Below are 14,872 nucleotides of genomic sequence, written 5' to 3' on the forward strand. Positions count from 1 at the left end.
ATATATATATATATATATATATATATATATATATATATATATATATATATATATATATATATATATATATATATGGAATCTATTCTAACTCTAAAACTATAATAAACGTTAATATAGAAACTATGATGCTATCAAATACCATCTCATAGAATTGACCGAAACAATTTAGGCCAAAGAGATCCTGGCTCATTAAAAAAACCGCCACTTCATTTTTAGCAAGAATAGAAAAGAGACTACCAATACCTAACCTTCCTAACTTGTTAATTTCGGCACAAGAACCTTCTTCCATTTCACTCAAGATAACTTCTTTCAGCACAAGCAAGTCATATTTTGAAAGTTTTGATTTATGTGTGAAACTTGTTGATGGAAAGAATAGACTTGAACTAACAATTATAAAAATCAACCAAATGTCAAAAGTTTGTCATGAAAAGTATCATCCCGCATTCCCACTATATCATCACTATGATGCACACACGGATGACCAAACAGACTAGTTAAACTCTATGCGTCTCTAAAGGCTCAATCTAGTTACTCCTGTTAAGATAAAAAAAGGCACAAATTTTTGAATGAATAATCGATAGAACACAATAGTAACGTGCCAAAATTGGTAACTAGGGAAAATCAGTCGCATATTAAAAGTATATGATCATGATATTTGTTAAAAAGAATTAAATTATAGTCATATATGTTGAACTTATGAAGTTATAGGTCAATTGCACATGACATGAAGTTTCATTATTGTTAGTTGTATAAAAATATGATATATTTTATTCAATGGGTATAAATGTAAGTTTACCATGGATCGGATAGGGTTTGGTCAACCAAAAGCATCCTTATAGTATAAGTCAGTTCACGGATCACTTGAGTTTTGCTCCTCCAAAAATATTGGAAAGGAACATCCATCCACCTCATTACACCCCTTGACTTTCCTCAACGTTGCATGTGAAGCCCTCCACCTAGATTCTAAGTATGAAGTGCATTTTTTTGTAAGGATGTTTTGGTAATTCTTGATATCGTCTAATGAATATATCAAAAATTACCAAAATATCCTTACAAAAGCAAAAGCATCCTTTAGTATATGGCATATGCCGCTATCGGCTATCAACATTAAGGTCCGTTTTTCCCATTAAACGTTGTTTGGATAAATCTAGATAAATTGTTATATGGATGAATAAAGTTTATAACAATATGAGACAATGATGACATATTTGGTAAAACTGAAGGAGAATATAAGTGAGAGCTAAACTAAAAAAAAGTTATCATTTAATTAATATAGGAAACATCATGATCTTTCTTTTTAAACTAAGAAAAAACGTTATCATGGAGTATATATTTGTCAAAGAATAGTTATGTCGCATTAAGTCTATTAACTAAAAGGAAACATCAAATTAAGGCATATGCCCACTAGCAACATCTAACCTCCAAATATGAATACTATAGTACGTTGCATATAATTTGACAATTTATTCCCATAATAAAGATGGATGAGAGAATAGAGAGAAAAATTGGTGTGAAACTGATAATCTGATATGACATAGGTTGAATGAGTTAGAAATGAAACACTCCATCGATTATAAGAGTTGTTAAATAAAATTTGAATGAATGGACAATTTGATTGCTCCAATCAAATTATATTTCACTTTGATTTTTTACTATCAGTTATGAAGATTGAATACATTCCAAAATATATAATTTTAACTTTTAAGATCTAAATTTGTTAAGTTTAAATCCACAAATTATTCATTTAATTCCATTTTGGTAAACTTATAAAAGAAATAAAAGTTAATGACTTACTTGTAAATTAAAATACATACTAGTTATAGCTTTTTATATGACATCTAATCTAATTTAAAATAATATCAATAAATAATAAATAACTATATTTTAAAAATAAAAAAGTTAAATATATAAATACATAATTATATTTGATTTATTTAATAATTAAATAATAATTCAATTAATCTAAATTAATTCAAATATACAAAATCATAAATGTAAATTCAAATCGTCCAATTTTCCCACGTTATTTCCCCTGGATTGACCGACCTTATGACAGATTAAAATGGGAATTATGCTTAATTTATTTTTTCTATTTGAAAATAAAATTTAATTGTAAAACTAAAAGGGCTGAAGTTATCAATTCATTTATACATGAGGGGCCTTAGTGTATGTAAAGGATCCTTTAAAACTCTGTCACTGCCTCACCCACCAGAGACGCTTCCTTCCTCACTCCTCCTGTCGCCGCCGCCGTGCCACCGGCGCCATCCACCGTCACACTCAAAAAAACACCACTCAGTTCTATCTCCCTTCATATTTCTCAGCAAACACTCACTCACGCACATGATCAATTCTCTCCCTGTTTTGTTTTCGTTAACGGTTACACAATTAGCCGGCGAACTCAGATTTTCGTCTCTGTGTTCGCCTCTGTGGTGAATTATACTCTTTGGTTAGGAAATCTACGTTAATTTTCCACGAAACAGTAACAGAATCAAGAAATTGCTTGAAGCAGACTCAACTGCTTCATACACTCTCCCTCTGTAAGTTTCTCACATCCCTCGCGTACAAGCACACACATACACACACAAACTGCATTGATCAATTTATTTTCGAATTTATCAATTTAATGTAATTCATCTGCATCGATGAGTATCTTTTGTATATTCATCTTTAGTTCCGCTTAATTTACTCGAGGAATTTATATAATCTGGTAGTGTTGACGAGCTTCGTGGAATACAAACTTACGCATTACTCTTAGTGATGTATACACAGTCTAAAATGTTAATTTTGCAGGTAATTTCCCTTCTCAGTTTTTGTCACCAACAATTTTTTTAGGGTTTTCACTGTTTCATTGAATTGGCCATTGAAATTACCAGATTCTTCAGTAATCATGAATTGTGGGTTGAGATTTCTTGTGATGTTTGTAATTGATCAAAAGACAACCCTTAATTTGTACACAATTTCCGTGCTAACTCTCTAGATTGATCTGGATTATGACTTGGTGTAGTTATTATCTAAACAGTGTTGTCGTTTCCCCCTTGTTTTTCATTGAAATTGTTTTTACAGAGTGGTGATTAAGAGGGAAATGAAGGATGTTTTCTTGGGTGGGGAAGTTAGCATCAGCATTCTGGTTACCTTTAAGTCTATATGCCCGTACGAACAAGGATGATAGCTTGGGTGATGATGAGAATGATCCTCTGTTATGGTCTAAAGAGCTTGAAAAACACGCATTCGGTGAATTCTCATTCGCAGTTGTTCAAGCCAATGAGGTTTTAGAAGATCAAAGTCAGGTAGAGATAGGTCAAAACGCCACCTTCATTGGCGTCTACGATGGCCATGGTGGCCCAGAAGCTTCACGCTACATCTGTGATCACCTTTTCCCTCATCTCATCCGTGAGTCTTCTCCAATCTTCTTTTTCCACTTTTCCCCCTTTTCACTTTCACTTAACTACTTTCTACTTTTCATCACATAAATCTCGATAAAACCTCATACTCTGTGCTTCACAGATTCTACCTAGATTTAATTCAAAAAATATATGTTAATCTAATAGGTCTTACACAAGAAAACGGATTAAATTTAACATCGTCAAAAAGCCTTAAAGACGCTGTTTCTGCTACTGAAGAGGGGTTTCTCTCTCTGGTGAGAAGAACATGTGGGATAAAGCCATTAATGGCTGCTGTTGGATCTTGTTGTTTAGCTGGGATTATATCTCAAGGCACATTGTACGTTGCTAACATGGGCGATTCTAGAGCTGTGATCGGCCGTTTAAATAAACGCAAATCAAATAAAATTATAGCTGAACAAATCACTGAAGATCATAACGCTTCCATGGATGAAATCAGACAAGAACTTAAATCTGATCATCCAGACGACCCTCATATCGTCGTTATGAAACAAGGCGTCTGGCGTATCAAAGGCATCATTCAGGTTTCGAGAACGATAGGTGACGCGTATTTGAAAAAACCCGAATTTGCCCTCGACCCATCGTTCCCGCGGTTCCATCTTCGCGAACCGATCCGGCGACCCGTTTTGAGAAGCGGGCCGTCGATGCATACCCGAGAGTTAAAACCGGAGGACAAGTTTGTTGTGTTTGCATCGGATGGATTATGGGAACACATGACAAATCAACAAGTTGTGGAGATTGTTCATAATAATCCTCGACAAGTAAGACCTTGTTGACTTTTTTCTCTATTGAGTGAAAAGAGAAATTACTGATTCATTTGTATTATGTGTTTAGGGTATTGCGAGAAGGCTAGTGAAGTCAGCAATGGTGGAAGCTGGTCGGAAAGCAGGGAAGAAGAGGTACGATGAAGTGAAGAAGATGGAGAAAGGGAGTAGACGTGCGATTCATGATGATATAACGGTGGTGGTTGTTTTTATCGATCAACAAAAGATGAATATGGGAATCGATGAGTTATCGATGCGTGGGTTTAATGACTCGACTTCACCTTCTGGTTTTAGGGCTTTGGGATGAAAAAGATACTCGGTTTTGTGTACTTTTAATCTTTTTTTTTTTTTGGCAGATGTTAACTCTATTGTTTTTGCATGAATAATAATAATAATAATAATAATACTAAAATCCCACGTATTTTTCAAAATTCTCGTTTGTATGAATTAATGAATATGAAATATGAATGATGTATTTACTAAAAGGTTGTGGATAAGGTCCCACAAGCATTGAATCAAACCATAAATAAGTTGTTGAAAATATACGAGGGTATCACATTTATCTCAAGAGGCCAATAGGTAAAGTGTATTACACTATTTCAAACATAATGACCTAAGATGAACATAATGATAAAACCTAGTGAGTAAATCATATGGTTGGACAACATAGGTAATATAAAAAAAACATCAAAAAAGTTTAAATTTTTTTATAATAGGTAAAACATTGCGATGAATAAAAGTGTAATTTATTAACCGCAAATCTTATGAAACTTCAAAAAAGTAAACAATGTACATAATATGCAATGTATGAAATGAAATAAGTTTTCCAAAACACCTAGTCTTCACTCTAAAAGGACTCTCGAAGCTCTCTCATATAGAAAGGTGGTTAATTGAAACCTACTCATGAAATAGCACACAACACATTCACGTATACAAGTTTCCATTTCAAAACTTAAAAAACCACTAGGTTATATGTTAATCACCACACATGAATCATGTGAGGCTTTTGCAAGGCCTAACACACGTGAATGCATTTTAGAATGTCATTTGAAGCTTCAATGCTTCAAAAATTGTATATCCAAGTTCTTGAAAAGTGTCCCAACCACACAAAACTCAAAACTCATCAAATAATGGATGCACATGATTTGGAACTCAATATATATATATATATATATATATATATATATATATATATATATATATATATATATATATATATATATATATATATATATATATATATATATATATATATATATATATATATATATATATATATATATATATATAAGGCGTCCCAACTTCAAGATACTTCTTTAAAATATTTGTTTGATATGAATAAAACACATTATACATATAGTTTTTAGAGGAAGCAAGGAAAACATCCAAGTGACACCGGTTAATGTACTCACCTCAAAAATATTCATAGCCTTCTATTCGACTCCCCTAAGTATAATAAGGATTATCGAACACGTAAACTTATACTCATTTACACACATAAACCAACATAACATGTCCTTAAGGAAGCAAGGAAAACTTACAAGCGACACTGGGACCAATATTTGACAAGATCATATACCCATTTTATGAAAAAGGGAAACATGTGTCATGTGATTTTGGTCATGGAAAGCATATAGTCGTGTGAATGGTCCCAATCAACTCATTATGACCAAAATTTTCAAAAATACTTTCTATTTTGATCTAACCATTTCCAAAACAGATTCTAATGATCTAGATAGAAGCATATGGTTTAAAAATTTATTCCAACACTTATTTATATCCATATTAAGATTTCTAGTTAGAGTAATACATGATTAAATTATGTAATTAACATCATCAATAATTTAAAACTTAAAAATCATTAGTAATAACCATTATATCTGATTCTTTTTTGAGATTTGAACTTAAAACACTAAAATCTAACTCTCAATCATATTCGAAATATAAATTCATAGTCAGTTTTAAATTCATATTGATCAAATGATGATCCACCATTGTTCGGGCTAAATATGTTCATCAAAGCTCTATAACTTCAAATTTGACCAAATTGATAGATTATCTTCTATTACTTAGACATATATTATTGACATCTACATTAAACACATTAAACCGTTGTGTTTCACCAACAATTCAAGATTAGTAGATTTAGAAGGTGGTTCACCATTGTTGGGAACTTAAAACTTTAAAGTAATGTATGTAGTGAAGAAAAATAAGGCTTTAACACTTGAACTTGATGATAATATTTACACTTACTAATATCTTCTACATTTCAAATTCTCCTTCGACTTCCAAGCTCTCTTTTTATAATACACTTGAAATTAGGGGTGACGTGGTCACGGAATCGAACCGAACCGAGAACTTGTAAAATAAAAATGTGAAACCAAGCCAAATTGTGTACTTAGTTCTGGTTTAATTTCAATTTTCATATCAGATCAATTTGTTTCTTTCCATTCCATTTGCTCACCCCTAGCTAAAATCGAACTGAACCCAAAACTTGTAACAACCATAAAAATCACAAGAAATTTAAACTTTTAAAATCAACCCAATTCATAAATTGTTTATAGATAATAGTTGTCAAAACATTTTTTCCAAAATCAAAGTCTCCCAAACTCTGTCGTGGTCTCCATCCTCGAATCCGAAACAAAAGCCAGAAACCTAGAACAACCCTGCTGAAGAAGCCTCTTAGCCCTCGCAGCCGAACAGAGAGTTGGCCCATGCGAGGCTCCCTCACCATGAATGACCAGTTCTCCTTGCTTGGTGTTCGAACCCTCACCAACTGGTGCTCACAATCGATCATGGCTCTATTAGGTCCCAACCAATCCATCCCGATGATTACTTTCAATCCCCTCAAAGGAATTGACACCAAAGTGGATGGGAAACCTCTCATCGAACATGTTCAGAATACTCCTCTGAAATACTCTCGCAGCACTCACAGTACGATCATCTGCAATCTCCACCTCAAGAGGGGAATCCAAAGTCCTCGGAGCATCTCGAAACTTCTTGCTGGGCGCAAGAGATACAAATGATCGGGTAGCCCCCAAATCAAAAAGAACATGAGCCGACAATCCATTGACCAAAAAGGTCCCTAAACAAAATCATAACAACATAAGCATAACAAGAAAGCATTAAAAGAAAAAGATAAGTCACATACCAATAATGACATCCGGTGTTGCACGGGCCTCATCACTGGTCAACTGGAACACGCTACTCTTCACCGCAGGAGCCTCCGCCTTGCCCTGGCGGCCATCAGTAATCCTCAAGGCGGCTGACGCAGGCTCCACCACTGCCCCACCAGACAATCTCGGACAATCAGCCTTCTTATGGTCAGTCTGGTTGCAGTGGAAATAAATCAAGCCCTTCTTGGGGCACTCCATGCTCATGTGGCCCGGCTGGCCACAACCATAACATACCGAGCCTGCTACCCGACAGGCTCCACATTGCGGCTTTCCGTACTTGGCACAACGACCCCGCCCATGATGACCTCTGCTGGGAGGATCGGTGGTCTTAGGCTTTTTAGCCTGACCCAATGTTTTCTGAACCTACTCCGGTTTCCGCTTTGTTCGGAGCTCCAACTCAATTTCCCGCTTACGGGCATTCTCAATCATGTCATTCAGGGTCTTGTACCCCGAGAAGCTCACAAACTCCCAGATATCATCCATCAACACCGCATGATATCTTGTCTTCCTCATCTCCTCATCCGCAGCGTACTGCGGGACTAGTAGTGCCCTCTCTCTGAATTTGGCGGTAATATCCGCCACAGACTTCGTAGTCTGGTGAAGGTCCTGGAACTTCCTCACCAACTGTTGCACCTCAATGGCCGGTGCAAACTCACGATCAAACCTCCATGCAAACTCCTCCCATGTTATCACCGTCACGCTTGCCGACCCAACTTTACGGGTAACCTCCAAATATGAATACTATAGTACGTTGCATATAATTTGACAATTTATTCCCATAATAAAGATGGATGAGAGAATAGAGAGAAAAATTGGTGTGAAACTGATAATCTGATATGACATAGGTTGAATGAGTTGGAAATGAAACACTCCATCGATTATAAGAGTTGTTAAATAAAATTTAAATGAATGGACAATTTGATTTGCTCCAATCAAATTATAGTTCACTTTGATTTTTTACAAAATGTTGTATGCCCCACCTTCTCCAAAATGTTGCACCTGTACCTGTCTATTTTTGACCTAAGGATACAAGTTATTTTGAAAACAAGTATCAGCATAAAGCCGATGAGTTCATAAGAGTTTAGTGTGAGATTTTGTATAAAATGCATTAGAACATATAGTGTGTAAAGCTGTGATTTACAGTTTGAAAGTAGTAGAAAAGCCCTAGAAAATCCTATATTTTCCAGTAAATACATCATGAGTGAAAATCTTCAAGTTGCAAGTAAGTTTCATTGATGAAAACTGTTTATTGAAAGAGTATATTAGTAATTTACCAATACGTAGTGTAAATAAGAAAAGGTTATGCCTGACGTCAGTAATAGTGATGCAAACTCCCATTAGTAATAGATACTTATTTACTTCGGGATATTAACTTATACTTTAGTTTTAGTATTTTAGTGTGGATATAGTGTATTCCTTGTATGCGACTGATAGTGTGAGTAATAGAGGACCCCATGACCTTCCCGGTCATGCACAGTGTAGTGAAATAGTGTCATCCCTGGGCTTGCACGGCTCGGACTGAAGTTAATAGTCGGGATGTAATAGTGTCTGCCCCGTATAGATCTATACATGTAGCGTCGTCTTCCTATCGGAAAACCCTGGGCATAGTATGTAGCGAGTAGAGTATCTTGTAGTGAGTTAGTGTATTATCTTCCTGATTAGTGCTTTCTCTAGTATTATAGTGTAGTAGTCTTTTATATAGCTCGTAGTGTGTTCTCCTATTCGTGTATCGTCTCGTAATAGTATGTATTATAGTATGTAAAGTAGTAGCAGTAACGAGTAGTAGTGGCCTTAACTATACCTATTATAGTTAACTTAGTGTGTATGGTTCTTGGCAATTAAGTAGTATAGGCATCGAATGAAATGAAAACGCTTGCATCCAACACCAATATACATGATATATAACTAAGAAATCAATGACAGTCGGACGGATAACAACTACCCTAAGTCCACAATCTAACAAGAACAGGAAATAAGGCGAGCTATCGGTCCTAAGTCCTTCAGGTCTTACTTATATAAATATATTAGTGTGGTTACCTTTTATAAGAAAATTTATTTAATAAAAATCTTGTCCAAAGAAAACATTTAGAAAATAGTTTATTTATCCAAAGTAGTTTCGAAAACGCAAAGTTCTTTTATAATGCATAGTGATAAATCACATGTGATTTGAACTACGAGTAGTGAATCACATGTGATTAATCTTCATGAACATGTATATTTGACTTGTATCCCCCCCTAAAACATATAAAAACATTTAAAAGGTTCATTAAAGGGGTATGAACTCACCTGAAACCGAGTAAATCGGGTAAATCGGGTGAAAGTGTCGGTTGAGCGTTTGGTACCAAATAAGGACTTGTACACCTTTTAAGACCCTATTAACATGTGGAATATGTGTTTTACAAGAAATTAGTCATTTTATGCTTTTCATTAATACATTTAGACATTCTAGCATTGATTCGGGGTCTTAGGGCTTAAAGGTGGTTCTCGGGGATTGTACAAGGCCAAAAAGGGGTTACGGGGGAGTCCAAGAGTTTACTCCCTTGGATTTTACGGCCCAAAGGCCACTCCTTGGGAGTTTACAGCCGTAAGCCCCTAGGCTTGGCCGTGAACTCTTGTTCACTCCCTAGAATGGATGCTAAGGCCCTTAAATAACTCCCTTAATTTTTCTAGTGAAGGTCTAGGGCAATTTAGGGGGTTTAAACCTCCATTTGGTGTTGTTTGGGGGAGTTTACGGTCCTAGCTTATGCTTGGGCCGTAAACTCTATGTTATCCCTCAAAATGTGTTGTTTAATGGCCCTAAGCATTTCCTTAAATCATATCTTAATTCTAACATGCCTTGGAGGAGTTTTTGGGGCACTTTCACATGGAAAATGGGTGTTTACGGCCTAAGCATATGCTTGGTCCGTAAACCCTCTTTTAGGCTCTAAAAACTTGTGTTTTGATGTCCAAACCCTCTTAGGTAGTTTCCTTAATTAGTATACAAGCCTAAAGGAAAGAAAAATGGGACTTTGGCCATGTTTTGGGGTGTTTACGGCCTAAGGAGCTTCTTAGGCTGTAAACTCCTTGTTTACCCCTCAATCATATGATTTTTGTGCTATAAATACAATGATGTATGTTTATTACAAGTTAGGGAGGAATATCTTACGTTTGGAAGCTGGAAATCGCGGTTTTGGAGTCGAAATCGGGTCTAGAGAGAGAAAGTAGTGAGAGAGAGTGTGTGGGTGGTAAAAAGAATGCAAAGTGGTATTCACTTCCTTTATATATGCCTCGCGTATTGCACCCGATACACGACTACCCGATGCTAAAGTTTAACGGGGTTAAAACTTTTTACCCGGGTGAAGTGGTTGAAAAGTAATATAACTTTATTTTGTTAAACGGGATTAGCATTTAACAAGTTATGTTTGCTTATACTAAAATAATAATGACATAAAATATAAATAAATAAATAGATATTTATTTATTGATGACTCCAAATATTACGGAATTTTTATTTATAAGGCGACGAATTCCGTTAGCGAAAACGGGATTATGTAACGGAATAACATTTGGGTTGTCACAACAACCAAACAAGGAACATGAGTTACGGTATTTAACCATAGTCCTAAGTCCGTTAAAGCATGATTATACATAAATATACAAACAAATATGATTTTTATATAAACAGAAATCTAAAATAGTTTAAAAGAGTTTTGAAATGATTTTAACAATATTTATAAGCATAAGACATCCTTCGTTTGTTTTGTTTTCACATGTAAGAGTTAACATAATTAAATTGCGTTCTACTTGTATTCCCCCTAAAAACATTGAAAAAGGTAAATTGTAGGGGTATGAACTCACCTTATGTGAGTGATTCGTTTGAAGGTTCGATATAGGATGTTTTCCACAAGTTAGATCCCGAGGCAAAAACGAGTCCTAAAAGCATTTCACGCAGTATATGTGTATACAATTAGTGAATATAATCGCAAGTACGTTAACGAAATAGACTAATTTGTAAGTTTCACTTACAAATAAGAGTGTTAGAAGCGATTTAGGAAGGCTGCAATGAGTTTTCGGCCAGCCCTTTGGGTTTTCGGCCCAATGAGGATCTTGGTGTTCTTGGTGAAACCAAGGAGATTCAAGGGTTTTCAGCTGAGGATCTTGATGAAATGAAGAACACTTGATGTTCTAAGCAAGATCTGAAGGAGATACAAAGGATTTTCGATGATAGGTGAGAGAGACTGAGGGGTTTTCGGTTGGTGTTCTTGAGAGTAAAAAGTGTGTTTTTGGATAGAATGGTAGAAGTGATGATGTGTTTTTGGCCCCTCATATGTATAGGGCCGAAATCGATGATGGGACACATGCATTGATTCTCGCACCGAGTGGATAAGACTGAAGTTTGCGGTCAGAAAGGAGTTCTCGGCTGCGAACCGAGGGTCTGTGGCCCATGCGAAACTTCTCGGATTAAACACATATAGGTTATCAATATAACCTTAAATAAGTAAATCAAAACAATACGTTTGACTTAGTTTGACTTTTACAATAACGAAAATAACGGGTTGTCACATCATCCCCTTGTTAGAGGGAATTTCGTCGCGAAATTAAGTCTAAGAGATACACATGGACTAAGGGAAAATATGTTGATACTTATGTTTCATTTGATCCTCTCGCTCCCAAGTGAATTCAGGTCCTCGTTTTGCATTCCAGCGAATCTTCACTATCGGGATACGGCTTTGATTGGTTTGCTTGACTTCCTTATCCATGATTTCTACTGGTTCTTCCATGAAGTTGAGGCTCTCATTGATCTAGATTTCATCGAGTGGGATAACAAGAGTCTCATCAGATAGACACTTCTTTAGGTTGGATACGTGGAAGGTAGGGTGTACGTTGCTAAGTTCTTGAGGTAGTCGGAGTTTGTAAGCTACAAGGTCGATTCTAGTGTGAATCTAAAAAGGCCCGATGTACCTTGGATTTAGTTTACCACGCTTTCCGAAGCGGATCATGCCCTTATAGGGTGAGACTGTAACGACCCAATTTTCACGTCCAAAAATTTCGTTATAAACATTACATAAGAGCATTAAAAGTTAAAACATTGTTTGATTAAACCACTCTCATCGAAAATCAAATTGAAAACCACCACGCTCGATCAATCAAATATCAGAGTATCAATCCCAGAATAAACTCGTAACTGCAGAAACAAGAGAGTGAGTGTTTGTGACATGCTGCTACCGCGTCGGCTCCTTTCCCCTAGCTGAGGAGGTACCTGAAACCAAAACTGAAAACCGTAAGCACGAAGCTTAGTGAGTTCCCCCACTGTACCACATACCATACAAACACATAACATACATACTGCCAGGCTATTCTGGGGTGCCTGACTACCCGATACGGCCATTCTGGGGTGCCGAATACCCACGTCAAGCCATTCTGGGGTGCTGACTACCCGTGTCAAGCCATTCTGGGGCGCTGACTACCCGTGTCAAGCCATTCTGGGGTGCCGACTACCCATCAGTCCTAACAACCGATCCTCGGGGACTAGTCCCCTCCCACTACCTCTATCGCATATAACATAACAAGCCAGCATGCAAATATATCATCACATACTGTCAGACATTTCTGGGGTGTCTGAGCTACCCTTCGGTCCTACCAACCGATCTCCATTTCTATCTCATAAAACATATCATGCTAGCATATAACATATCAGGTAGTAGCAAACCTAGATGTTATCACAAAGACAATCATCTAACATACGACTCCTACCGGTGGGCCGACATTGTGGCCGTAGACCCACCACTACTGGAAGGTAACTCACCTCGAAGTAGCTGCTGATCTGATCGGGAACTGACTGTCTACTGCTGCTCCGGAAATCCTCCGGCTGCAAATCCCACAACATACTCAATCAAACACTGCTAACTGTCCATTGGGTAAAATGACCATTTTACCCTGATCATGTCATAAGTCAAAGTCAGAGTCAACTTTCAGTTGACCCGACTCGCCGAGTTGGCTCTCCAACTCGCCGAGTCCCTAACCAAACGACTGTCCTGGATCCCGACCCTACTCGTCGAGTTAGGCGTTGCCTCGACGAGTTCTTCTTCTTACTGAGGTTCAAGTCCTTCATCCTACTCGCCGAGTTGTATGAACAACTCGCCGAGTTCATCGTCATCCGAAGAACACTTTATGCTGTGACTCGCCGAGTTGTATGAACAACTCGCCGAGTCTGTTCTTGATCTAAGGAGATTGCCTTGAACTCGCCGAGTTAGGGCATGGACTCGCCGAGTTCCTCCATGGATGAGTTTGGCTTCCAACTCACTGAGTCACACCCTGTGACTCACTGCTCACTCGACACTACGAAAAGGGGACAAACTCGGAGATTCGCGAACCGACTCGCCGAGTCTGATGAACGACTCGCCGAGTCGTCGACATGCATTCACTATATATGCGATTTTGCTCGATTCCAGTCCATGCCATTTACAGATCTGGGTTCCTAGAGCATGAATGACACGTAAAGTTTCCAACTTTACGTGTAGATACTCACCAATGAGGGATTTAGGGCTCAAAATGCCTCAAAAGGGTAGATCTAGGGTGAACAAGCAACATGGGTCCATAAAGGTAACAGATATGAGCTCCTGGAGTTCAATCTTGCCTAGATCTAAAGGCCAATCAACTTATTACGACTTATATTGCACATACAAGCTTGGGGATTGGCTCAAGAACGACTTAAATGAAGTAATAAGCATAGAAACATGGGGAAAACGGGTTATACCTCAAAGGAACTGCTAAGAGAGCACAAAGATGCTTGGATTCCTTCCCTTCCTCTTGATCTACTTCCCTTTTTCCTCAAAACCTTCAAGATCACACAACAATTGCTTCAAACTCTCAATGAACAACTTAGAACGAGGGTTGGAAGCTCTGGGTGGTGAATGGGGGCTGGCTTGGGGCGGATATGTTGTTTAAATAGGGTGCAAACCCCTGAAACTTAGGGTTTCATCCAACAGCGGTGACTCGCCGAGTCGCCAACTTAAACGTGTCTCGGGTCCCGTATCTACTCGGCGAGTCGGACCTATGACTCGCCGAGTCCAAGGCTAAAAAAAGAGAATACTCAAATAAGATTTACGTACCAGGAACCAGGTGCTACGAATCTCCCCCACTTATTTTAGACTTCGTCCTCGAAGTCTGCTGCTCAATCCTGAAACAGCTCGGGATAATGCTCCATCATCTCATCCACCGGCTCCCAAGTCCATTCCGAACCCTTGCGGTGCTGCCATTGCACCTTCACTAGCTCCACCTTCTTGTTCCTCAAATCCTTCGACTTCCTGTCGAGGATTGCGACTGGGCGCTCAATGTAATTCAGGCTGTCATCAACCTGTATATCCTCTAGCGGCACCACAGCTGAATCGTCCACTAGGCACTTCCGCAGCTGAGAAACATGGAAAGTGCTGTGGATCTGGCTGAGCTCGGCTGGCAGATCCCGCCTATACGCCACCTTGCCCACCCGGGCTACAACCCTGAACGGTCCGATGAATCTCGGGCCCAACTTGCCCCGCTTCCTGAATCGAAT

General features: G+C 37.8%; 1 protein-coding gene across 2 annotated transcripts; it reads left to right on the forward strand.

Annotated features, from left to right (window-relative positions):
• Positions 1-2,203: 2,203 nt before the first annotated feature.
• On the forward strand, positions 2,204-4,582 carry LOC111908860 (probable protein phosphatase 2C 68). 2 transcript variants are annotated; one of them, XM_023904669.3, is made up of 5 exons: positions 2,204-2,537; positions 2,712-2,790; positions 3,064-3,390; positions 3,549-4,162; positions 4,236-4,582. In XM_023904669.3, the coding sequence occupies exons 3-5, from the start codon at positions 3,090-3,092 to the stop codon at positions 4,470-4,472; spliced, it is 1,152 nt and encodes a 383-aa protein (XP_023760437.1). In that variant the 5' UTR covers positions 2,204-2,537; positions 2,712-2,790; positions 3,064-3,089; the 3' UTR covers positions 4,473-4,582. The 2 variants fall into 2 exon arrangements, with proteins under 2 accessions (XP_023760437.1, XP_023760431.1); XM_023904663.3 differs by lacking the exon at positions 2,712-2,790.
• Positions 4,583-14,872: the final 10,290 nt, after the last annotated feature.

Source organism: Lactuca sativa, chromosome 5 (genome assembly GCF_002870075.4).
Source record: "Lactuca sativa cultivar Salinas chromosome 5, Lsat_Salinas_v11, whole genome shotgun sequence".
NCBI lineage: Eukaryota > Viridiplantae > Streptophyta > Magnoliopsida > Asterales > Asteraceae > Lactuca > Lactuca sativa.